A 26,364-nucleotide genomic window follows, 5' to 3' on the forward strand; every position below is an offset into this window, starting at 1 on the left:
ATCTGTTTGAATCGTGCTGAGAATTCGCTTGTTGGTAGTATTCATTTATCCTCCTGTTGATACTAAGTACCATTTCGTCATTAAATGCTTCGTCATATTTATACTGTTTCGTTCTCATTTTTATCTATATCGAAGTGAAAGTGTGAAGTAAAGCTCAAAGGGAGTGAAATATCGGAACCTGTGTAGTGATGATTTTTTACCTCATTGATCGTTTAAGTTGGATTTAATGAGGTATTTATATTACATTTTTGTATTTGTGCGTATTTTGCATTAGAATTGTGTAAACGCTCAATCGAACGTCCGAAAATATTCTTTGGTTACAGCATCACATTCTGGCATCTTACGAGTAGGAAAGGCAGTATGTGTATTGATTTGATTAATACCATTCCCCTTTATTGTATTTTGAGGCATTTTCATCTTTTAGCTTACAACGAATGCTGGCCATCATACTGGCTTTTAGTTTTTCCACCAGTGTTTCTAAATCATTAAGCTTTCTTTCAAAATTAGAATGGGATCGGTCGCACGACCTTTTGTCGTGAAAATGATGAACTCTTTCTTTATTCACCGCTGCGAAGTTTCGGTCTCTACCCACCATTAAATTGGAATGATGGCTTAAGGAGGATGTTGCCAGAAAATCGTCACATTCTGCAGATTCAGATAAACTGCTGACCAGCTGTTTAGCTCTGGCTCGTAATATGTCTTGCAAGTGTTTGAGGTGGTTCAAATTTCTGCTGTGAATCGCACTTTGGATGGGAATGCAATTATTTTCAGGTGGAACGGTTTGAGTCGTTTCTTCTTGGGTTTTCAATAACATACTAGTTTGAGATGCTGCTGGCTTCATTTCGTAGTGACCGTCAGAATTTATTTGCGATTCCTTCGGCGTTGTGTGTGCTCTATTGGGAGCCGTGCCAGTATTGCTGTCCAAAGGTCCTTTTGGTCTCCCGATGCCTGAGTAATCATTTTCTGCAGTATCTTTTATAGCTTTAATTTCTCTCTCCAGTGCTGAATTACGTTCATCCAAGTTTCGAATCACCTCGTGGGCTTCGGAGAGTTGCTTTTCTACCTGTTAATGTATAAAATTTAATCGTATGAACATTGGGATGTGTTTCTGTATTTTATGTAAAACTTAGTATTAATCCCGATCTATGAATCCCTGTGTATAACTAGAACTGTATAACTGTGTAGAAGAGCATGGCCTGTACTTACTGTTCGTTGTTAGAATTTTTACTCAAAGTATCCTGTAACAGCCAGATTATTTTATATATTCTACATGTGTATGAATGTGCGGCATCAATTTGGCAGCATACTCCTTCCCATAGGGTCATGGCCATGGTAATTAAACGTTTTTGAATGGGTTCATTTGGAAGAATACCTTTCCACCACATTTTGAGAGGCTTGACTTTTTATTGATTATCATGCCACCAAAAACAAATTATTGATCATTAAATCGGCATTTTGTTAACAAGCTAACAATGATTGTACACCAAAATCCATATCCAAAATTGGGGTATTCTACTCGGGCAGGACGTGAACCCACAACCTTTAGTTTGGCTGGAAATGAATTTACCCCGCCATCAGTGAGGCAGGAAGCGGAAACGGGTACACTTTATATTATCTCCTTAATATTTTGGCCTGGTTAGGCATTTGAGACCACTCCCACTCCCCATGGCCCTGCATGATTTTCATAACCCTACTGCAGGGTAGGGGGTCCTGAACACCCTAAGTTTGACCCCATTCTAGAGATTCAGGTTGTAATGTATGCACAGTATCTGCATTAAAGTAGTGGGCAGCTATGCTCCGTACCCCACCGGTTAGGAGTCTAGTTAGACTGTGGGCGACCTCTGAGATTTTGTTGAAAAGCAAAATAAGAAGGTGAGTCAATATGAGTCATAATATCAATTACATCAGGGGTGAACATAGCCAAGAAAAAATCATTTGAATTAGCTGGTATCACAGGACACTAGATGATTTTTTTCATGGCAATTTTTTAACGAATCAATTATGGATGCCTCAATTTGACTCTTCTCATTATTAGCCCCTCCCTTTGGTTACACATCCGGTGTCATCAGTGACAAATAACCAATAATGACAAGCAGGTTCCTTCAAAAAATGTGGCTGAAATCGACAGCATGTGCTGGTACAACAACTGCATCAGTCAAGATATTGGCTGTTGCTCCCATTCCTACAAATTTCACTCTTGGCATTAATAACTTTGCAACTGTGTGTGTGGGGTGTACAAACTCATTTGTTTCATGCAGTGCTTCATTAATATCAATTAGAGAAACGGCAGTTGTCATACATGCAAATTATTTGGAACATCCAGCAAACAGTCCCAACTTAGCCCCCACAGGCTTTCATTTCTTCGGGCCTGTAAAAAATCATTTTTTTGGAAGACACATCCCATTTTGTGAGATTCTAACAGGTGCTACTTCTTGGAGGGTACTTAAGGTTGCAACCTTAAGTAGGTACCCTCCAAGTCAAATCAACCCTCTCTTTTTCAGGGGCTTACAGATGGATCTCCAGATTCATGCCGAGTGTACTTACAGTGGAAATGTCTGAAGACCAGAAATCCAAATGCCAATTGAAGTTGGAAAAATCTTCAATACCAATTTTTCATTGTCTTGGGAAACCATTAATGGGGAAGAGAGCAGGTACTAACCTGCCGAGAGCTTGCCTGAGAGTGCCGTCTTTGTCTAGCCCTAGTTCTACTCTTAGGGAATTTTCAAAAGCAACAATAATCAAGTTAAATTGAGTTTTAGTTAACTTAATGGCAAAGGACAATGACCTCCAATGGCAATATACGAACTGCCTCTCACAGAGGAAACATTTAGCAGTCATTGCCAAGTAAAAAAAATGAGCATTGAATTTCCTATAGGTATGTAATAACCACAGCATCGATGTCATTAACCAGTATTTGACAAACTTTATTACGTGAGGAAACTTTTACTTAACCGCATAAATAAAAACTAGATCATGACCTGGGTTTCAACCTGTTAGCATCATCATCAGGTGGTTGAAGGTTTTTTTTTATATATGTGGTTTAGTAAAAGTCTCTTCACGTAATAAAGTTTATGATGGAATACCACAAAGTTTCCCAAGATCGTGTTTTATTCTTCAGTAGTTGACAGTTTAATGTCTCCTCTTTGGATGTATTTCCCAAATTGTCAGATGAAATCGTTAACCTTAGTCATCAAGTGAACTCAAAATCAAGTTATGTAATTTCATTATAGGTGCTTTCAAACATGCCCTTGTTGGATTAGTACCAGTTCTCCTCCCTTTTCCATAAAATAATCCTTCCAAATACTAATTGGTATAGGGATTTACTGTCTTTGCCAATTAGTAGCACAACTTCATTAAGTAATGATCTGAGAGTTATTAAGGCAGAGGAAGAGTTAGGGGTAAATCCAAAGGGAGGATACTGGCCACGAATGTTTTAAAGCTGTGACATTGGTTTCGGGAACCTAGGATGGGCTCACGGGGATACACTCTTAAGAGTTGAGAACCAAGTCCGAGACACGCTTGCACTCCTGAAGATGGGGGAGGACAGAAGAAGGAAAAAGGGAAAGCAGGAGCCACAGCAATGAGAGCCCGATGACTCCTCCAGGGTCGGGATAGGGATGGAATGGGAGAATCTCAACACTCGATTGTTTCTGGCTTTACTTTGTGAAAATCCATTGTACACAATTAAAGTTATGGTACTTTTTCACACAATATAATAATACAATATAATTTATTTATTTTTTTCTGTATTTGAAGATGTCGCCTCTGTGACGAAACCGGTCGTGTTAAATATATTGTGTGAAAAAGTACCATAACTTTTTATTGTGTAATCTCAACACTGTCATGAAGGCAGTGTGAGCTACCACTAGTAAAACCATATTTGCAATACCTAGAGGAAATGAAGATTATTCTCAGATGAAGGATAATCAAGTGATTTTTATGGTCCTGAGTCTGGCTCTGACAGCAAGCAGAAGGCTTCTTTGCGGGCAGCTGTCAAGGTCTAGTATGGATGTGAGCAGGGGCGGATCCAGGACTTCTTTCTGGGGGGGCACAAGCAAGGCCATACCCAGGATTTTGTTCTGGGGGGTGCACAAGGATACCCCATAATACAAAATCTTTACATATCTCGGGGGGGAGCCCCCCATGCCCCCCCTAGATCCGCCTATGGATGTGAGACATGTCAGCTAGATCTCCACCGTGCTGGCCAGCTTTCTGCATGTTAGTTGGCATGCATAGGTTGGCTGTGGTCGACAATAGTCGTAACTACACATTGGTTGTAGTCATGGGGAATATCACCTCTTCCACTTATTTCTTTCGTACTGCCCCACAGAATAGGAACAATAATTTTCACTGCTGCATTTAAGTTAATTACTCAGTAACTCAATGCTGGTGATACTTTTGGAGCATTGAGCTGGCATAAACCCTTAGGTATAAAACAATATCCAAAATAGTAAATATGTCCAGAGTAAAAAATTCCCATGAATAGCCAAATAACTGGGAATAATTTTTATTGTATACTGAAATATATTGATAATGCTCGTTTTTCCCTTTAATCTGGTATGACAATTAAAATATGTACTTCTCCATTATTATGCTTCAATAGCGCAAGGTAACATTTCATATCATGTGCAAATCAAAAGACATTGAACAAAAATGGGTTACCTCTTCAATTTTGGCATTTTTTTCCTCTGTAACTTTATCATAATTTTGCTTTAATTCTTTTAACTCTTCCTGGAACAACGCTTCTTCCTCTGTTAGTTTTTTTATCTCACTCTCCAGGTTCTTGCATTTCATACAAGGAGTATTGAGTAGGATTTCATACCTTCAAAAAATTGCCAAAACTGTACTGATGAGTAAATGATCCTTCGCAGCAAGAAATTTGAGTTAATTACTTTGTGATGAGCTTTATATGACAGACCTTAACTAGTTTAAGGTAAATAAAAATATTTGGGTTGGAAAACCTAGTTTACGCACAAAAATGGTAAAATTCTAAAATTAGAATAACATTAAATAATGAAAATAATGTTTTAGCTCAATCAAGCTTTTCATTGGCGAGGAAATGGGAGCATGACAGCATCAGGAGATCCAATTTGGTGGGTGTTTGTGATTGAACATTGCTGTTTCCTGAAAACCCGCCAATAGGGTGGTTTCCTATTATTTTTTTATTGCCTAAATCGAAAGATTATTACTCCTGGAGTACGTATTTCACGCTTTTAGATTTTTAAATGACGATATCTATTTTTCGCGATTAAATGAAAAGTGAAAATTTTCAAGCGCGCGAAAACGCAACGCGTAAGTATGAATGCCGGGAAATCTCTCCGTGTGACGTATTTCTGGTTCCCGCTGCTGCCCTGTGAGGTGACCTTGAGGCGAGGCTTAGCGCTGATACGACGCAGGCTGCTAGCGGGTAGCTGAGTACCCTGCTGGCTGGTAGCGCTTGGCTTAAATAAGGATTATTAATACCTTATCAAATGAAGAAAACTTTCCGACCTTAGCCAGTTTTAATTAGTGATTATTAAGACATGTTTCCCTGAGCTCTGCGCCTCATGCATGCATTGGTAACCTCAGACAATGTATAACTCCTATCTTCTCGTATAGAAACTAGGTCCCTGTGACGTCACATGGAGTGGTATCGCATGGGCGCCAATCTGGCCGTTTTCAAATGAGGATAAAAATGGACCATTGCCATTCGTCTAAACCGGTATTTCTAAAACGAAATAATTTGTATATTATGAATACAGTAATGGTGGGTACAGGCAATTTTAATAGGTGTTTATTAAGAGATGTTTCCCTGAGCTCTGTGCCTCTTGCATGCATTGGTAATCTCAGGCGATGTAAAACCCCTATCTACTCGTATAGAAACCAGGTCCCTGTGACGTCACGTGGAGTGGCATCGCATGGGCGCCAATCTGGCCTTTTTCAAATGCGGTTAAAATTGACCATTGCCATTTGTCTAAACTGAGATTTCTAAAACCAAATAATTTGTAAATCATGAATACACTAATGGTGGGTAACGAATCGCAATCAATGCCTTTCGTTTTCTTTGATAAAGGAAACTACCCTATTGTAAAAGGATCATTCTCCCATAATCGTACAAAATTATGTGGATGGACTGCCACTTTGACTGCTTTTCGCTATTTGACTGCAATGAGATCTACTCTGCATAACCTGTAAGAACTATGATGCATACCTACTTCCTGGGCTCAAGGTGAATGTCAGATGACGTTGGCGGTAATTGGTCAAGCAGAGCAAAAATATCATGCAATGATCGAAAGGAGGGAGCAAAAAAGTGGGGTGTATTTCTTGTCAGGGAATTTGAAATTTGTGACTCTTAAACGATCCTGTAAGTATAAATAAAATGGTTTGTAAATGAAATACCTTGAAGGTATTGTGCTCAGTAAGAGTGTGCAACCAAAACAAAGTCACCTAACTGAGAGGGAGCTGTTGGGGGTACAACATCCTCCAATTTTTCAGGATAGGAATAGATGTAGGAGGGAGATACAGAATACACAATTCCCTACATTCACACTAGAAGGCCACTCAGCCATCCTAACTAGTAAAATGTGCATTAAAAGGACTGTGTGTCTAGTGATGTGTTTGTGGCACTTGTGCAATATTCCTGTAGTCCTTTTAAAACCTTAATTATGAATCACATTTCACCCCTTGCTTTCCTTTCCCTTCTATAGTATGTATCTCACTACGTGAATTTCAGACGTATACCTACAAAAAGTGTAAGAACAAATAGATTCTCTCAATATAATGGGAGCATCAAAGAAAACATTAAAGATAAAATTCAATCAATCTAAAGCTAGTTCATTAATTCTTTTATTATAAATTTTTACATATTTTGTCGGAAAAAGTCTTCAACAAAAAAATGCATAAAATATGGAAAAATAATTCTTCTTGAAAAAAGTGGAGGAACACCCTCTTAGACTATATTTGTGAATTTGCATACATTACTGTGTTTATGAGTTCTGCTTAAATAAGAAACCTAGAAACAATTCTCAGTAGCATTTCCCCAGAAAAAAACCCCAGCCTTAACAACAAAGCCATAGGTTACTTTTTAATGCAGAGGTAAAAAAGTGACCTCACCTCTTTTTCATGTCTTCCATTTCTTTCAGCACAAGTATATTCTTCTCAGCTATTGTATCTTCCAGATTCTTGATTTTTTGTGCGTGCTTCTGTTCAAGCATAGCCTTGGAACTTCGATGTAACAGAATCTTCTCCTTTAAAGAAGAGACTTGTGTGGCCATCCATTCATTTTCTTGTTTCAAATCGGAGATCTAAAAAATATCCATTTACGAGTGTTCAAGCCTCACCTGCTTCCAGTGGCGTAGCCAGGAATTTTGTTTGGGGGATCCAAAACCAGGGGGGGGAAATTTTTGAAAAACAGGGTACTAAGTAATGGGTTTTAAACTAATTTTAACACTTTTCATAATCGAAAATACTTCATTTGTTGAAGAAATATTTTTTAAATTTATGATTTTTCAATATTTTGTTCTCTTTTATGAAGGAAAATGATTGTGTTTTTATACTTCGGGGGGGTTCCGACACCCCAGACCCCCCCCTGGCTACGCCACTGCCAGCTTCATATGGCCAATCTATATACAGTGGCAGGGGCGCAGCTAGGAATTAAGGCTGGGGGTGGGGGTTTAAGTGCAACTAATACCGGTGTGTGTGGGGGTATAGAATACCCATCAGGATAAGCAGTAACTGCGAGATTAATAAATTGCGGAATTTTCAGATAAATGGTTCAAAATGGTGTGTTTTACAGCTCGCAGGGATTTTAAGCATGGGACCTAGGGTGCTGCTGCGCCCATATGTTTTCAAACAATGCCCTCTTAAATTGGTCAATTGTAGCCTAAAACCAGGTGAGCATGGAGTGGAAATAGTTTCTCTCAGTGACTCAGGGCCAGCCTTAGGGCGGGGCGACACTTAGTCTGAATTTGGGAGGGGAACACATACTTAGCCAGAGAGTGGTAGGGATTCAAAATGCTCGAATTTGTAGATGGGGTATAGAGTTTAATATTTTAAGTGAAGGGCCCCGCACTGCAGGTTTGCCCCTAGCCCCGCACCTGCTAGGGCCAGCCCTGCAGTAACTCTCTCTTTTTCACTAAAATGCTGGCCTAAACTTAAGTACATGATATACGTTTTACATAAGTAATTTTGGGTATTCTCAGGCTCCTACATTACAGCTTCAGTTTAGCCACTAATCAATCACTCACTCAGTATTTCAACCTCAGTATTAGAAAAGTTTTTTGATCCATTATTGAATAGGCTGTAGGGCACTTGCAACATACTACCTCTGCCTCCTTGGAATCCAGTTCTTTGACTTTCATCTGGAATTCCTTCTGGTAGCTTTCTCTGACATCTTCAATTTTTTTTCCAAATTCTTTCTTGGCCTCAAGTAGCTTGTGCTGATTGAGTGAATTTATCGTCATAAGTTGTTGCTTAAACAGCAACTCCTTTTTCACTATTTCCTGCTTTGCTTTCTCTTGAATATGTTCCATGTTCCTGTATTAAAAATTAAAATTTGAGACTAACATGAATTATATGTAAACTCCAGAGATGGGGCGAGTAATTAATTTTGCTGATTCAATCATTTTGATTCAAGTCACTTGAATGATTCATAGAAGAATCATGATTCTTCTCTCATAAGAGATTCACCGTCCCCTTTCATGATTCTCGTTCTCAATCGTCATGGGCCTGGTATTAACGTATTATTGGAGATTAACATCTCGCCTTTGAAATGCAGTATTGCTGCAGGATAGTATGAGTAAATTGGACTATTAAATTGACCAATGAAGAAGTGCAAGAGGTGAAATGGAAAAGCATCAACTGTTGAAAATAATAGATAGCAAAAAGGAAGGCTGGCAGGGCACCTGCTTAAACACTGAGGGTGTTTACCAGGGTGTAAACACACCAACTTAAGTGAATGTAAGATAGAGGTAAAGGGGAAAGCCAAGGAAAGAGTTCATTATGAATATAAAGGATGGAAGACCTTATTGAGTGCTCAAGGATCTGTTAATACAACCCAGTAACCAGACAAAATGTTGCCCATCAACCCATTTTTGAGGAGAAGAAAGAAGTCAACCCAAGATCCTTGGTATTTTACCTTCAATGGGGAGGGAAGCGAAACAGGTAGATAATCACTCCAATCTTAGAATATTCTTTCTCAAAACTGTGAGGAACTTATTGATCTTTGTGATCTGAATACTCAATATGTAATTGTTTTTCCTTGGAAACATTTTGTTTAAGAAAATCGTTGATGCTTCATTATTGTGTCAGAGGGTGTGGTTTTGAGTTAGAGGTCTCCATTGATTCTATTCAAAGTTTTTTTCTTCCTTCAAATTTTTGAGGTATTTATTCCACCAATTGCCATTATTTGTATCATACTTTAACCAATTCGCTTGCAAAGACGGCGATTTGCCATCTGCGAAATATTGGCTCTCTTTTAAAAAGATGTTGATTCACCATTAACGTCAAAATAAAAGGTATTTCTAAGTGCATAACTCCCAAGAGATGCTTATCACATTCTGCAGTACCTTGGTGATGTAAAATAACTCTCAGCAGTGGCGCAGCGAGGGGGGGGTTTTGGGGGATAAAACCCCTCCCAGACCTCATAGAAATTTTTAAGTGTAATCCATTTTACTTAATGGATTGGAGTCAATTATAGAATAGTGTTAGGATGAATCAAATATCTCTCATAAAGTGGTAAAACTAGTCATTTTGAACCATTAATCTTAAAATTTTCTGGAAGAGGGCCCCTGCAACTCCCACTTACCCTCGTGGGTATGCAATACCCCCACACCCGTAAGTATTAATTGTGCCTAAAGCCCCCCCCAGCCTTGATTCCTAGCTGCACCCCTGACTCTCAGCAGTAATGTGTAATGTGTCTGAGGTCTGATATGCGTAGTTAAGTGGCTTTTAGTTATTCATCAATGATTTTTTAATTGTTTTTAAACCGGGGAAATAAAAACGGTCAACAGAGAGCCTCTTGAAAGATTGTCAACTTTCCTATTTTTCCAGAAAATAGGAGGGCCAGGCCATCACCCTCCCTTTATCCGCCACTGCTATGGCAATATTTTTGCTGATTCCTGCGGCAAAAATGAATTTAAAGGGAGGGCAGGGGAAGGTTTTGGAACCTTGCCAAGTTTAAAACTAGAATGATCTTACCTAAATGCATCTTTCAACTGAGAATCTTTGAGAGCAACTAGGTTCTCGTGATGCTGCTGCTGCAAAGCTTTCTCTCCATTAAGCTGAGATACTTTAGCTTCAAGCTGATCCAAGCTGACTTTAAGATCACTGATCAAAGCATCCTTCTTAAAAAGAGCAGCATGATTTTCTGGAGAAGGAAGAGAGAAGGGGAATAATTTTTTTGATAACCACTATGCCCTTGCAAAAGGCTCAAAGGTAGAAAATACATAGAACACCCTGCACTGAAATACTTTTAAGTACAGCCAAATACTTTTCTCACTTTAATTTCAAAATATAAAAATCTTCGGCAAACATATCTAAAGGCCGTTTTACACGGAATTGCGCAGTCTGACGTTCGTGTGAAGGCGCAATCAAAATTGTGTCGTGTAAAGCGGTGAATTGCGAGAACACATGCGAGAATGCGTGGATGCGAGACGGCAAAATAGTCCCTGTTCTAATTTCGTTCATGCATTCGCGCAATTCCACGCCATTTTAGAAATTAATGCAGCTCTAACCTGCGCAATTCCGTGTACCGTGTAAAACGGCCTTAATAATGTGTAGTCCCATAGCCGGGATAATGGATGGGACTCCCATTGAGGTGGGTCCCAAATCTGAGGGAAAATATCCAGGCAACTCACCCCCAAAAAAGAGATCCATACAGAGAGGTTTAAAATATTCTCATGGTACTCGTGGCATGAAAACATTTTCCTATTGAAGGCGCCAGCAGGAAAGGGTTAAGTGCTTAGGCGGATCTAGGGGGGGGCACAAGCCCCCCCAGACCCTTAAAATATATGCAAGATTTTTAATATGGTCCCGTTATCATCGCGTTCGTTTTGTATTAAGGGGCATCCCTGTGCACCCCCCTGAACAAAATCCTGGATATGGCCTTGCTTGTGTGCCCCCCCCCCCCCCCAGAAAGAAATCCTGGATCCGCCCCTGGTTAAGTGTAGGCTCCTTTGAGGTTTGAAGATTTGTTCCAAGAGGATTAATAGTTTCGAGTAGAATCCTTTGAGTTATGCTTTCCCTTAGATCGCGTCAAGAGGTGTGCCTACTCAGCAGGATGTCCAACCACAGACGTTGTATTACATGACGTAACAAATGGTAATGAGGAAACGATGCAAAGGGCGCGCCGGACAACCAGAAGTAGCACTGGATTTGGGAGCATATGCACCCATGTATAAACTTTAGTTGCAATCCGTGCAGCCGTTTGGAAACACATAGACAAACAGACCAGGGGCGCAGCCAGGAATTAAGGCTGGGGGGGGTTTAGGTGCACTAATACCGGTGTGTGTGGTGGTGTGGAATACCCACCAGGATAAGCGATAGGTGCGAGATAATTAAATTGCGGAATTTTAAGATAAACGGTTCAAAATGGTGAGTTTTACGGTTTTCTGAGGGATATTTAATTAATCCTTATATGTACTATTCTATTCGTAATATCAATCCAATTAAGTAAAATGGCATAAACTTAAAAATTTCTCTGAGCTCTGAGGGGGGTTTTAACCCCCAAACCCCCCCCCCCTCTCTGCGCCACTGAAACAGACATCCTCTTTTATATACAAATAGATAGTTGGAATGTAACGACATTAATCGTTTAAAATCTAAGGCATAAGAAATTGAATTAATAAATAATATAAATCTAAAAAATGAATGGTTTTAAAGGTAAATCATCTATCAATAACAGTGCCTATTAGGACAATTAATATATATTAATTAATTATAATGCAACGGGATAAATCCCTTATCTTTTCTGATAATTCTTGGCAAAAACAGAACTTCTAATGTAAATCGGGACATTATAAAAGGGAAATGTCCCGGTTAAAACGGGACGAGCGATAGTTGGTGCTGCACAGCAGAAGCCGCTGGCGCCAGTACAAAGGATTGCATAGGCGATTGGAGAAAGAAAGAATAACAGTGCATAGGTACGAGTTCCATCGGAAAGTAAAAATCCAGAGCGGTATTTTAAAACAAATTTTTAACTAGTTTGAGCAAAGAAACCTTTACTCATTCAACACATCAGTCTAACGGGCGGCAGAATTTCAAACGAAATATGGCATTCCACCGATTTTTGCTGTGATTATAGTTTCAATCAGAAAATTAAATCTGCTTAGCATTTAAATACTATAATATTAAATTTTATAGAAACTGTGAGGTGCGGCATTCCAAATATTTTCCATTTGAACAGCAAAACCGCTCAACTTGATTAAAGATAACATTTGTGATCGACTCCAGGAAGGTTATTGAATATCAAGCCATTTATTTCAATCACCAAAACAATGGAACTTCAGCAAATAAAACATAATTCGATGCAGGAAAATATATAGTACGTGTAACACACATTTTACGGAAAATGGGGATATCCCTTAACTTGAGGCGCACGATATTTTGGAGAAAAATCCTTTAAGTAGTCTCGATCGAGCGAGAAATTCCATGAAAATGACAAAATAAGATGCATTATTGCAGGAGTTTAAATGTCTGAATGGCAGAATACTGTACGGATTGCCGGCTATGCATTGATCCAAGCCTGAAATACGCCGCGAGTACGCATGCCCGCTGATCCCCACCCATTCCCGTTCCTCCCGTTGGTTCCACGCGTTCCGCCAACCAACTTCACCCTCATCGGTCCCATTTCGTCCCATTCCCGCTTTCAACAAGCGACGCTGCAAAGTCGAAAAGCAGAGAGGAAAACAGAAACAGTATATATGTGCCTACTTAAAATATATTCGAGTGACGAATCTCGTACCAATCACCTCTAGGATCGTTCTTTAATCTCCGAAAAAGTATATCGCACGAAGGTGCTTCAGAGCTACGTTTTCGTGAAAAGGGAGCCCGATGAATCAAACATGAGCCACGGATTGAGAGACGAGAACCTGAGCACTGCGAGAGCACAGCAGTTGATAGACGAATCAAGTGAGAGACTGTGTTTCATTCCTGCGAAAGGTGCAGACGGACGAAATCATTCCTTCTCCACGCTCGTCCTCGATGGCACACTGAGGAATTTCGTCGTGTGCAACCAGTGTTCGAGGGCCATTCCGTGGGAAGTGCACCGGGACACGGAGGCCTTGATCCACCAGTGCGGGTTCCGAGACACCGCCGTCAGTGCAGTGGTTGGCGGGGATTTCCCTGTCAAAGCCTCTCCCAAATCCTATCCCGAGATAGAAGCAATGGATCAAGTAGTTGAGGGCGCCCCCGCGGCAACCCGCTTGACGGCGCGAGACATAAACTATCTGCTCAAGAACTCGAGCGAAAGGGTCAGGATTCTCCCGAAAAAAGGGAAGAGTTTCGTGTGGAAATTGTTCTCGCTAGTGGAAGTGGATGGGATCCAGCAGGACTTCGTGTGCTGCAACCAGTGTAGCCGCTTGTGTAGATGGAAGCCGACGGACGGAACCAACAACCTCCGAGTCCACGTCTGCAGGAAGCATTCCGTGCCGCCGGAAATCAGCTTCACGGAACTGCTCGCGGAGCCCGACGTGCAACCGCGAGAGATGGTGGACCAAGGTGACCTCGACCAAAGCGGTGCCTCCGAAACGATCGTAACAAAGCGTGATCTGCAGGGACTCATAGACTCCTGCAACCCCAGGGTTACCCTGGTCCCTGGGAGAGGAAAGAGTCAAGTCTGGTCGAGGTTTTACAAGGTCAAACTTGATGGTGAACTGACCAACTATACAATGTGCAGGGATTGCCGAGTGGTGGTAATATGGAAGTCTAAGGATGGCACAACTGGTCTTCGCAAGCATGCTTGCAAGCGCCAAAGAATAGCCAAGAAAGCCCAACTACCAGAGTTCACATCTGAATCAAATGCAATGGTACCTGGATATCCAAGAATCGAGTATGAAAACACAGATGGCCCATGTCTATCAAAGGATCAGGTAAAGTAATACATGGAAATACATATAGGGTTAACAACTATTCAAGCACTAAGCTATGGTGAAGGGGCATTAATATTTGATATATTGACAGGAATAAAGCCTGGTCCAGATTTCAGTTAATATAAATAATTTGATGAGTTATATTCCACCATGTCTTTGAATGGAATCTTTGGTACACTTTAATCTACTCTTCAATTTTGGTAGATGGTAAGGGACAACTAATTATTGTTTTTATTCTATGCCTGCCATCAAGGTCCAAAGGTTAGTGGATGAGTCAAGTGATAGGATTCGTCTTGTACCTGGACGTGGAAAGAGCGATGTATGGATGACATTTTCGATTGTTGAAGTTGATGGGAGAAAAATGGAACTGGCTGTGTGCAGCCTTTGCAACTCTTTAGTCACCTGGAAATCCAAAGATGGGACCAACGGACTACGAAAACACTCCTGTAAGCAAATTCGAATTACATGCCAGCCAGAAAATTCACCTCATTGTTCCTCAAAAACTCCTTCCGTGGTTCCTCATACTGAGTTTGAGGAAAGAATGGCCGTAATGTGTGGGATGGACCTTGTCCCACCTGACCTGATAGCAAGCCCGGGATTCACAAACTTCATTGAGTACGTATACAATTTAGGGGCAAAAAATGGTTCCAAAATCGATGTGAAAGATCTTCTGCCTTCAGAAAAATCTGTTTCAAGAAGAGTGGATGAAATTGCCGTAATGGAAAAGGAAACTATAATTTCTGAGCTACAGTCGGTAAGTCATCATTTTTGTAGAATATAAGTTAGATTTATATGATGGAATGCAATTTATGTATTATTTTCAGTGCAAAAGCAACAGATACTAGTTGCCCACTTCCATATTTTTTATAGCATATTGCTCACCAGTAGGGTTTATGTACTCTGCAATGTTTGCTGGTTGAAAGGTACTAATAAAATATGTCTCTATTAATGCCAGTGTTCATCGGTTGGACTGGGGATTGATGTGTGGTTTCATAACTTGACATCGAAGGACTTCTTGACCATTTCCATGCATTACATGCTTGAAACGGAGGATTCTTTGATTGTGAAAAACCGAGTGGCTTATACCTGTGAGGCAGAAAGTAAGACAGAAGAGTTTCTTAGGGAGAAATTGGAATTTGTTCTTAAGGTAATTAATATTTCTATCTCTTTTTGAATTTCACTACACTACATATTCATATAAAATCCATAAGGCTTGATGGGTAGTACTCCTTCACCTTTTCACACCTTTGACGCACAGTTTTCATAAGACATTTTCCCAATGAATAAATGTCAACCTTGTTGATAAATATCAATTAAGTTCCATTATTCTCTCTAAATATAAATGTCCTAAAAATTGAGGGTGAGCTTCAAATTTTACTCACTTTCTGCTTTGTTGTTATATCATTGGCTTACTTAAGTCTAAAATGAAATAATTAGCAATTTCTACCAACCTATTTTCCTTATTTAAAGTTCAACAACTTTTTCAATTTGTGAGTTTTAAGGATTATCACTTGTCATTTGAATTCATTGAAGATAACCTGGCGTAACTGTTACCTTACTACATTCCAGTTTTAATTTTTTTGTTTTCCATGTTGTGCATGCTTATAATCTTATTTAATCTTACACTGAAATTTGAGCATATTATTTATTATTTTTGGTGAAAAATACAGTTGATAAATATTTATTGTTTTTTTTTTCTTTTCTGAAAAAACTAACATTATCTTCTGAATCGGATGGCTTGTTTTCCATATTTTACATGCCTGTTGATGCACTGTCTTCTATTTGAACTAGGATTTTGGAGTCAAGACACAAAATATCTACGTCATAGGCAGAGAGAATATTTTAACTCACGCATCAGTTGTGGGAACAGAAATTCATTGTGCAGGATCTGGAATCAATGCAACTATTAAAGCTGTCTTTAATGACTTCAATAGCAAAGAGTATCCAGAATTGCATAATTTATTACAAACATGCAGAAAACTAGTGTCATCAGTTAGAGATACCAGGTAATTTTTACTTTTGAGTGAAATTAAATTACAATGGTAATACTTTTTATTTTATAAAAAGCAAAGGTAAAATGCGCTGTGATATGAAAAAAGTCATAATCAAGCTATATTGTGAATGAGACCTTATTACAGTAAACCACATAAACAATTAACAGTCGAGAGAATCATATATGATGAAGATGCTGGATTTGCAGTACTCTACCTTGATAAAATGAAGGGCACGAGGGCATGAGCCCTCCCAAACTTAAAAAAATAGACAAGGATTTAATATGATTATCATTACATTTGTTTAGCTTTGTGTATTATGGAGGCTCAATCATTTAACACGAGGGGCCATGAGGGACCAAAAGAAAGGCTCATTCTTTGGTCATAATGACCGAAACGGTGTGGAGACGAAGCACATGTTTCAGTGTTTAATGTTGAATAAAATAATTATTTTTTTTATTGATGGCAAAATTTTTGAAATTTATTAGATGGGAGTACTTGCGCATTGATATTAAAAGAAAGCATGTCCTTGCGGACTTAATTTGAATCTTTTAATCAATCCTATAGGGTTCATAAGAAACTGGTTGAAGATGACATACCACTCCAGCCAGAGCACTCAAGGTGCTGGAATGCCATATACACCATGCTGAATTCAATTCAGCAGGCAATGCCCAAGTTGGAGGAGTGTTTGAGGGGCACACATGACGCAGCTTGCTTGTACAGTGTGGACAGGAGTCTGTTAGTGGAGTTGGTGAAGCTGCTAAAACCATTTGACGAGGCTACCAAGTTGCTCATCTGGAGCAACACCCCTACCCTCCCACTTGTCGTCCCGACCAAAGTGAAGCTGCAGAGGTGCCTGGAAGCCAAGGTGGATGACTCCCCAATCATCAAAGAGGTACAAGTGGTCTCCAAAAATAAGTGCACAAATCCATATATATCATCCGAAATGAACAATGGAAGGATTGGTTTGATGCAGCTCTTCACTCCACTTAACCATGAGCTAACCTTTTCATATTTGACACATTTTTTTCTCTGTCATATCCTACATAACTGGTCCTGCATAACCAATTCAGGGCCATCCTTTACCTTTATCCCCCCAAATTTATCCTTTGACAATTGTCTTCATCAGGCCATCATGCCATAGCTGATTAAGTTATCCCATCTTCTTTTTGGGATTATTTAGGTCGTTACTTACTCAATAAATCCTTTATATTTCCATCATTCTTATTTAGTACCTAATTTAAATGGTTTCCACTTCTTGACTTTTATGCTGCGGTCAACATCCATGCCTCACTACAATAAAGAAACATGCTCCACATGTACCGTCTAATAAATTGTTTCCTACTATGATTTTGTTCTCAGCTGTAAGTATATTCTTCAATGGTGGAAATCACTTGCCTCAAAAAGGATCTGAACCTAGCATAGTTTGAGCCAGGTAGGGCCAAACCACTGAAGCTAATAAGCATCTTCTTCCTTAGTATAGTTTTGTCTTCAGATGACAAGGTGATTTATACTGTGAGACACACATTGCCAGAAGATCTTGTGTCCGTCTGCTTAGCACTAAAGTCCAAAACCCTACAGCCAGAGCTTAAAACATAATATTTTTCCTATTTATGTGGACTTACAGGTGAAACTGTTAAGCATCAAAAGAATAAGAAACACCTTTGTACTTCAACAAGGTAACATCAAGGTATGATGCTGCCAAATTTGCAGTTATTTTCTACAAAATGTTTGTCTTGAGCATTAGTATTTCATCATTTAAATCTATTACTAGAGATAAGAACACCCATATAATTAATTGCTCTTCCTTAAGTCATTCTTGGCGGCCTTACTAACTAATCAAGGCACATTTATTCCATAATAAAGGGCAATTGACTAATACCAAACTTCTACTAGAGCAGATAGGGAATTCTTTAATATTGTTTATTTTCTTCTTCCTGTTTAAAGTCATGGGAAGCCTTCTCCTAGTTTTGTTTTCCTTCATATTTATTTCGACTTCACACTATAATATTAAAAAGCTACTAACTGATTCTCTAGAAATAGATGCATTCCAAAATCATATTAACGGATACGTATTTCGTTTTTCAAAGAATTTTATACTTCAATAAGAAAACAAATAGCATCATTCTTTGTTGCAATGATTTGCTTCAGTATTAAGTAAATATTTCCATAAGTGATTTACAAAATGACTGATTATAATTATGGAATCTCAAAGTTGCCTAGATACCAAGACACTTTAATTGATACTGCACTTTATGCATTCATGTAATGTGCAATACTATAAAGTGCAATCAACTCTTGTTTTTTGTGATACTTTTCAATTACTAGATCAATGCATTTGCACCTACATCTTCTTCTGAACCAAAAGAATAATATCAATTATAAATCCATGAATGACAAGGGATTTTTCTCCATTTCAGCTGAAGAAGAGACTGCTTCAGGCTTTGAATGAGAAATTCCACATAGATATGGTTCATTGTGTAGCCACAGTTTTGCATCCAAAAATGAAGGGTTTCGTGAGACAATATCTGGGAGATCAGATGTTTGATAGTACAAAGGAACAGATTATGCTTATTCTAAACAAAGCCAGCAGTCCAAAAGCGAACAAAGGACTCGAGGAACCACCAGAAAAAAAGCTCCAGTTGGAGGAGGACCAGTGTGAGTTCTTATCGGAGGTGATGAGAGACTACGCAGATGGAGAGAGTGATGATGACGAGCAGGGGGAGCTGAGCTTCTACTTGAACAGCAAGAACACGACTCGCTTTGGAGATCCACTTGCGTACTGGAAGCAAAACGCATCCCTCTGCACGAACTTGTTCAAAGTTGCCAAGTGCGTGCTAGCGCTTCCTGCTTCGGGTGCACTTTGTGATATGCATACGTCAGAAATAGGTAGGAAAATGGATGCAAGGAAGGGCTGCATCAGCAGTGACCTGATTAACAACATCCTAATCATCCACTGTGCAACCAAAGTGTAAAAACATAAGGTTTTAGAGGTTAATACCACTTCTCCAAATTGACTCTATGCCCAGCTAGCATCTAGTCACACTGATATCAACACTAAAATTATTGAAAAAGTGATGCCAGTATTGTAACAAGATTCCCTAATTCAAATTCCCACACTTTTCCTTAAACTAAAGTAAATGCATCTTTTCCCTGAGATCTTTACTCTCTCCTTAATACTATTACAAAAAATTTTTGAAGAGCAAGGGCCAATAAAATACTAAAATTATTTAAGAAAACATGTATAAAAATCCTTTTAAAAATATTCCTTTTAAATTAACACTAATTTAAATTCTAATGAAAAATTTTAAGCTTGTATATGTAATTTGAGTCAAATTACAATCACAAAAACAAAATCCCCATGCCAACTGTGCAACAGGTGGTTCTTTCGATTTAAGCATCACAGCATTAATTTACCCTCATGCTATGGACAAGGCTTCTTGACTTTTCCCTGACCTATTTCTAATCCCCGGATTTCCTTGACTTGTTACAATCATGGAAAAATAATGGGACAAAGTAAGCACTTTGCTAAGGACTTGTGGGAGGAGAACCACAAGTGATTTCATGCCAAAAATTCTACACAGGGAGGAAAAAGGCAGAAGAATGAACAAGCTAGAAGAGTTGGAGATTAGAAGACTCATCAAGAAACATCCCCTTCTTAATGATATCCTTTTTGAAAACCTTTCCCCCTCCTAATAGCCTCCCTGAACCTCACGGAAAAACCAACAACCCATAATCCTTCCCCTCCCCCACTCCTCCGGACACCTCCCGTCATTACCTTAGTCACCAACAACCTTCCGTTACTCCCGACCAACGGTCTTCCACACCCTGCCCCTCTCCAACTCTCACCACCCTCCCACAATGCCCAATCACACACCTCAGATTTCCCAGCCACCCCTTCCACCTACCTTCTTCCTCCCGATACCACATGATATATAAGGATGTTTGTTTCTTTGTAGCCTTTGTACCTGATGATGACGCCACTGCTTCGAAACTAGTAGTACCACATAAATAAATTGGTGGATTTATACATAGTTTGTTCGCTTTTATTTATTTAATGGGACAAAGATTGGCCAAAGAGTCACCACAATGCTTTTGTTGCTTGTGCAGAATTGGCAGGCTGTTCAAAATTGAGGTTGGTACAAAATTTTTTGAAGCAGTGTCAATGGCACCAATTAAACATCACACCTTGCACTTGAACCAATCAAATTACTGACGAAACCTCTTCCGAAATTTAGCGAATGATAACAGGGGTAATATTTGAGAAATTGCTTTTCTCTAATAGTACAGGTAAGCCAGTTGACAGATATTCAAAATGAAGGCACAAGCAGAAACAGCTTAGGTCCGACGTCATGTCTCACAATCAAGACTCTTATTCTTGTTTTTATCCATGATAATTAAGTTTGCTGAGCTTATTTCGAAATTTATTCTTCTGATATCTCAGTTCTCTTCTTTCACTGTCTCTATTATTCCTCGCCCAATTTTTAACAGTTTTTATCACATCAAGCAACTTGAACAAGTATCATCAGTGTTTCCAACTGGAGTTTTGACTTCAGTTCTTTATCCTGATGGGCTAGCTAACATAAAATTAAATTCATTTATATGAAATGACAAATTTACCTTAATGGAGCCTTAACCCGGTAACACCTGAATTAAAAATTTCATCCCAACTTCTTCGAAATATTCAATTTTAAAATCTGATTGATTAGATTCAAATTTAATACTTTTAGCACTAATAGTCTTGGAGATAAAGCCTGGTACAAAGTGGCACCACTAGGCCCTGGGTCAAAAATCGAAATTAAATAGGCGTTAGTAATTTCACATTTTAATGCCAGAAACGTTTGAAAAAATTTCTATATTGCACAAAAAATTATCAAAATTACTCAAAAATGTCAAATCTTGCTTGAAAAATCAAACTTTTCTGAAAAACGTAATTATAAATATGCTTATTAGTTTTAAACTCTCAAAATCCCGAACAAATTACAATAAATAACAAAAAAAGTTCGCCTAGTATTGCACTACCAGCTGGTACCATATGGTACCACTAGGCGTTAACGGGTTAACATAACTTCCACTACAATATTTGTTTATTTTACGTAAAATACACCATAGGTTTCTGGTAGTTTTCATTTCTTGGATGTATGGCTGCGGTCAATTGAATAGCCCACCACCCACTTCCAATTTGGCAAAAAAACTGCATAGACACCAATTATATCCTCAAGATGCACTATATTTGGGTACATATGAGCCTCACAACTTGAACTTGACTATCTTTCTAGCAAGTTATTTCCAATTATTATTATTATGATTAATATCATTCTACCGATTAAGGTGCATTTCAATGGAGTACTTAAGACGCATTCTGGGAGCCTCCCTTTCCTTCAAGCACTTCCCACTTCAATTCACAATAAGGCCTACTCCCTTTCATTCTATCTAAAAATTCTCTTCATCTCCTTCCTCTCTCTCGTTTATCCAACATTCTACCCTCTAACACTGTTTTCAACATTCCATCCCCTGATCTATACCTACCACACGCTTTCCCGTCTTTCTGTGCTACCCCTTGCCGACTTTCCTTCCCTACCACTATAAATAACCCTATACCCATCACTCCAATAGTCCCCACCATCCTTCCATCTCACTTCGCATAATCCTAAGATATCTATCCTCCCTTTCAGTGGCCCAACGAGGGAGGGTTTTGGGAGATAAAACCACCCCCAGAACTCATAGAATTTTTTAAGTTCAATCCATTTTACTTAATTGGATTGATATTACTAATAGAATATAGTTAGGATTAATAAAATATCCCTCAGAAAGCCGTAAAACTCACCATTTTGAACCATTTATCTAACAATTCCGCGATTTATTAATCTCACACCTACTGCTTATCCTGATGGGTATACCATACCCCCACATGCCCCGGTATTAGTTGCACCTAAACCCCCCCCCAGCCTTAATTCCTAGCTGCTCCCCAGCTCCCTTCCTTTATCCTTTTCTCTTCTGATATTTTCTAGTTTCCCTGCCCTCATCATTGTCCTCACATTCCACGTCCCTACATTTATTGCTGACTTCTCCTTCTCCATGTTCTGGCTCTTTTTTTCATCTTTGTTCATTGGTGCTGCTGTTAATGACGATGATGATAAGTCTCAGAAAGGATTTTGTATGACGACCCCAAGGACTTTCCCTACATCACTGCTGTGAATGACACTCGCCTTTTGGGGTCAGGTTCCGTAACATGAGTTTGCGAGCTCATTTGGCTGTACTCCATGTCTTCAGAGAAGAGATAGTTGGAGGGGTTTCCCACTTCCATTCCAAAGGTGTTTTTTATGTGACACCATCACGTGGACTACCTTTCATCTGACTCCTAACCTTCGACCTATCTGGCATAGGTGGCCCTACCATTAATAATTTAGAATTAATCCTGCCAGTGCAGCTCATAGTGCCAAAGAACATGCAAGCTTTTCCACTGTGACAAGGTTGTAGCCCAAGGGATAGGTTAGTTTCAATGTGGAGTGGCATTTTGTCTTAAGGTATCTGTCTCATTGTAGGCTACGCATAAAGAACCACAGTGCTCACAAAAGAAAAGTGCAAGTTAAACATCTAAGATTGTGAGTGGTAATAGGCATACTGCCTTTTTCTCTTATATTAAATTCTTTATTCAAGGACATAGATGTTCACCTAAAATGCGTCTAAGATATTTAAATAAGACTCCTCAGAGCCTCACATAATGCTTGATGATTCATATCCATTCCAGAATGAATCAATAGGTACAATACCTAGGTATTAACAAATGTTACTGCCATTCTGACCCGTCTAAGTCATGATGATACCAAAGATCAAATTTAAATAAAAAAATTGTTATTCATGAAAAAGTTCTTTCAAGTTATATAATTCATTAAACTACAAAATCCTCATCAATCTTTCCTTTGTTGTTCAGTGAACATAAGTGAAGACAAAACATCTGATATATTGCCTCCTAAGAACTTATTTTCCAGAGAAAATTTTTACGTTATGAGCGACACAAAGCCCATCATGTACAGGTAAACTGACAATGGAAGCAAAGACTAACATGATTGGATTAGCTGTCTGAACAGAAATAATAAGATCATTATACCTAATAATAAGCAGCATTTTTGCAAGTTAATTAGCTCTGCAGACAAACATCAGTGATTTATTAAGGGAAAAAAGAGTTTGCACATAAATTCACCTAGAATAAACTTCATACTGGGTCAGTTATGGACAGTAATGTACCCCAGAAATACAATTGCATTGCCTATATTCAGGAGTGACAAGGTGAAACTTCCCAGCCAGCTCAAATCACAAAAACATTTGCTTCGCATACATATGCCTAGATGCAGAGGCTTCTGTGCCTCCTATTCAGAGGAGGCCATCTGCATTCACAGCCTCTAGCAAGTATCTGTGCAAGAGAAGTACTGCTGCTTCTACAGAGATGCTGTAAGGAACAACGGTATAAGGAAGGAAGGATTGGTGCTGCCATCTGTTGACATTTAGAATCAAGTGGGCTGCAGTCATGCTCCATTGGTATCAATCTCAATACTATGTCCCAACAATTAAAAATTTAATTCAATTTATCTCCTTACTGGCTAATTGGTTCACTACAATGATTTTTCAAAATTATGGTCTATTATCAATACTCAGCTAACAAATTGTTACATGATAGTAGGGTGGATTACCAGGTTCTGTCCTCGTTGTCATTTTTGATGGCAACATTTTACCTACTATGCTGTAGGTGTCCTCGGGCCATGCTGTCTCGCCCGAGTATGCCTACAACATAGTAGGAGAAACGTCGCCAAACATCCATCAAAAATGAAAATGCAGACAGAACCCAGACATCTAACCTACTGCGAACCTGAATGCTGCAAAAACCTTTAAAATATGTATACATAATATATACATCCTAAATATTTTTCACATCATGGAGTAAAATGTCCATTTTCCGGCCTCATACATTATATTATAGATAACCCAGATGTTGTCTTGCATTCATCAGAATGTATAATTGGGAATTTACAGTAAATTGAAAAATGAAGTGCCAGAGGATCTAGGTGCACCTAGACGGGTGTATAATCAGCAGATGAATTGTAGGTATTTGCCACAAACGAAAACATTTCAGAGCCCCTAATGTACACCAATATGAAAGAAAATTGCCTGTTGTGAGAGGGTTTCATAAGTTTTTCTGCCCAAATCGTAAGGGGCAGTGGTGCAGCCAGGGGAATAAATCCCCTGGGGGGGGTGGGGTTTTGGGGATAAACCCCCCCCCCCCCCCCAGAGCTCAGAGAAATTTTTAAGTTTAGTCCATTTTACTTAATTGGATTGATATTTCTAATAGAATAGTGTAAGGATTAATAAAATATCCCTCAGAAAACTCACCATTTTGAACCAATTATCTTAAAATTCCACGATTTTGTCAATCTTGCACCTACCTCAATATCCTGGTGAGTATTCCATACCCCCACACACACCGGTATTAGTTGCACCTAAACCCCCCTCAGCCTTAATTCCTAGCTGCGCCCCTGGTACGGAGAACCACATTTCTTTAGGAAGAGTAAATTATTCTCTAATGCAAGGCAGTTGGGAATTTTTAGGATGGTTGGAATTTTTAACGTGTCAGGGAAATGTGGGGCATCTGTCAGCCCTACATAAAACCACAAAATCAAGAAAGTAAGTGTGTGGTAGGAGTCCCACTAGTCATCCAATAATTGATGTTTTACCTTCAAAGCAAACACACGTATTAATAGCTACTTAGGGTTTCAGCTAAACAAATGACTCTCCTAAATTTTGGTGCTTATGTGGGCTTAAGCAGGTGCTTATAATACTATTTTTCAGCACATATTTTTTTTTAATTCTGTGTCATGGGAAGTGAGGAGGTATGCATTCTTACTATTTAGCTCAAGGGGTTCCTAAAAAATTAGTGCTTGAATCAAGTTCTGTAGACCTCAAATACATGTCAAACTTTGGCCCGCAAATAACCACAAATTATAAATTCCTGATTAAAATCTTAACCACACTTGAATCACCTAATGAACATTTCAATAATTTCCTGCCTTAATTGCTCGAGAATGAAACAAATAACTTCGGATGCTTTCCATCAAATTCCATGCCGTAAAACTCCATTTACTTCACAACACTGACTGCCCAAAACTTAGAGTAACACCTTGCTACGTCTTTATCCGAACAAATTCGACTTCTCGGGCTTTCAGTGAAGTGACTACAGTAGCTGATAGGACCTAAATGAAACAAGAACTCAAGTGCAGGAGAAGAGGAATCGGTTCTCCCTTATCATAATTTTGAAAATGTATTGGGCAGAAAACACCTTACCTTCCAACTTTGCTTCACACAAATCCAAGGCTTTATCTCTCTCTTTCAGAACTTGTAAATTGAACTGGAAGTCCGTAAGTAGCAGATTAAACTTTTCCTCCAGATTAGCTACATTAACTTCTCCGTGGAGGGATGGCTCACAATAATCCAACAATTTCGTTCCATTATGTTGGTTATCCTTAGCAAATTGTAACGAGGTATATTTAACTCTATCCTCAAATTTGTTCCATTGAAAGTCTCCACGATTCATCATTGCTGACCTTCAGAATTTGAAAAACATGAGAAAATGTAACACAAACATATTTCACGCACACATTTCCTACTTCAAATAACTGCCCAAACATAAATACGCAATCAGACATATCCGCCAGAAAATGAACTTTCGTTCTCCTGCATGAAACCCAAAGACGAAACAAATGCTAAAATTTTATTCTTATCGCAGCAAATGCATATCAAATGGAGGAAAAAAACTTATTTTATTGACAAGAATGGCACCACTCCCACGCATACACATCTAATGACCAATTTCATAAGTAACTTAATTTTTAAGATCACCTCGGTTCTGTTCCATCCAGATTAAATGTGCTTAATACCTTCAGAGCTTGCGCAGCAGATGTTCTCCTTTCTCGGATATATGCCTAATAATTTAGCAAATATAAGCACTGCGGATGTTAAAATGAGTCGCTTTCCAAAATACTCAATCTGATTACACGGCATACTGACCGATTCGTAAAATTCACATTTACCTCCATTTTTACCTTTCTTCTTCCAGTAATTTTACTACGTTATGTTTCAACGTGTGAGTCACAAATATGATATACACAGTACGTAGTGACATAAATTCTATGGTGGAGAGAGAATCATTAGAAAGGATTCACAAGGACCGACCATTTCACACATTTCACAAGTCTTCACCAATTTTCAAACACCGCACTTCACGTTTTGTTTGGTTATCGAGAAGTGGGCATTGT

General features: G+C 38.9%; 1 protein-coding gene across 2 annotated transcripts; it reads right to left on the reverse strand.

The window, feature by feature from the left end:
* Window positions 1–80: 80 nt before the first annotated feature.
* On the reverse strand, window positions 81–26,284 carry LOC124165936 (rho-associated protein kinase 1-like). Of its 2 annotated transcripts, none has more exons than XM_046543473.1 (8): window positions 26,152–26,284; window positions 25,949–26,031; window positions 25,394–25,653; window positions 10,177–10,345; window positions 8,304–8,514; window positions 7,093–7,283; window positions 4,663–4,822; window positions 81–1,063 (listed from the first exon to the last, which is right to left on the reverse strand). In XM_046543473.1, the coding sequence occupies exons 3-8, from the start codon at window positions 25,644–25,646 to the stop codon at window positions 377–379; spliced, it is 1,671 nt and encodes a 556-aa protein (XP_046399429.1). In that variant the 5' UTR covers window positions 25,647–25,653; window positions 25,949–26,031; window positions 26,152–26,284; the 3' UTR covers window positions 81–376. The 2 variants fall into 2 exon arrangements, with proteins under 2 accessions (XP_046399429.1, XP_046399428.1); XM_046543472.1 differs by having other exon boundaries at window positions 26,117–26,284.
* Between the last annotated feature and the right edge of the window lie 80 nt (window positions 26,285–26,364).

The sequence above is a fragment of the Ischnura elegans genome, chromosome 9, assembly GCF_921293095.1.
Source record: "Ischnura elegans chromosome 9, ioIscEleg1.1, whole genome shotgun sequence".
Taxonomy (NCBI): Eukaryota; Metazoa; Arthropoda; class Insecta; order Odonata; family Coenagrionidae; genus Ischnura; species Ischnura elegans.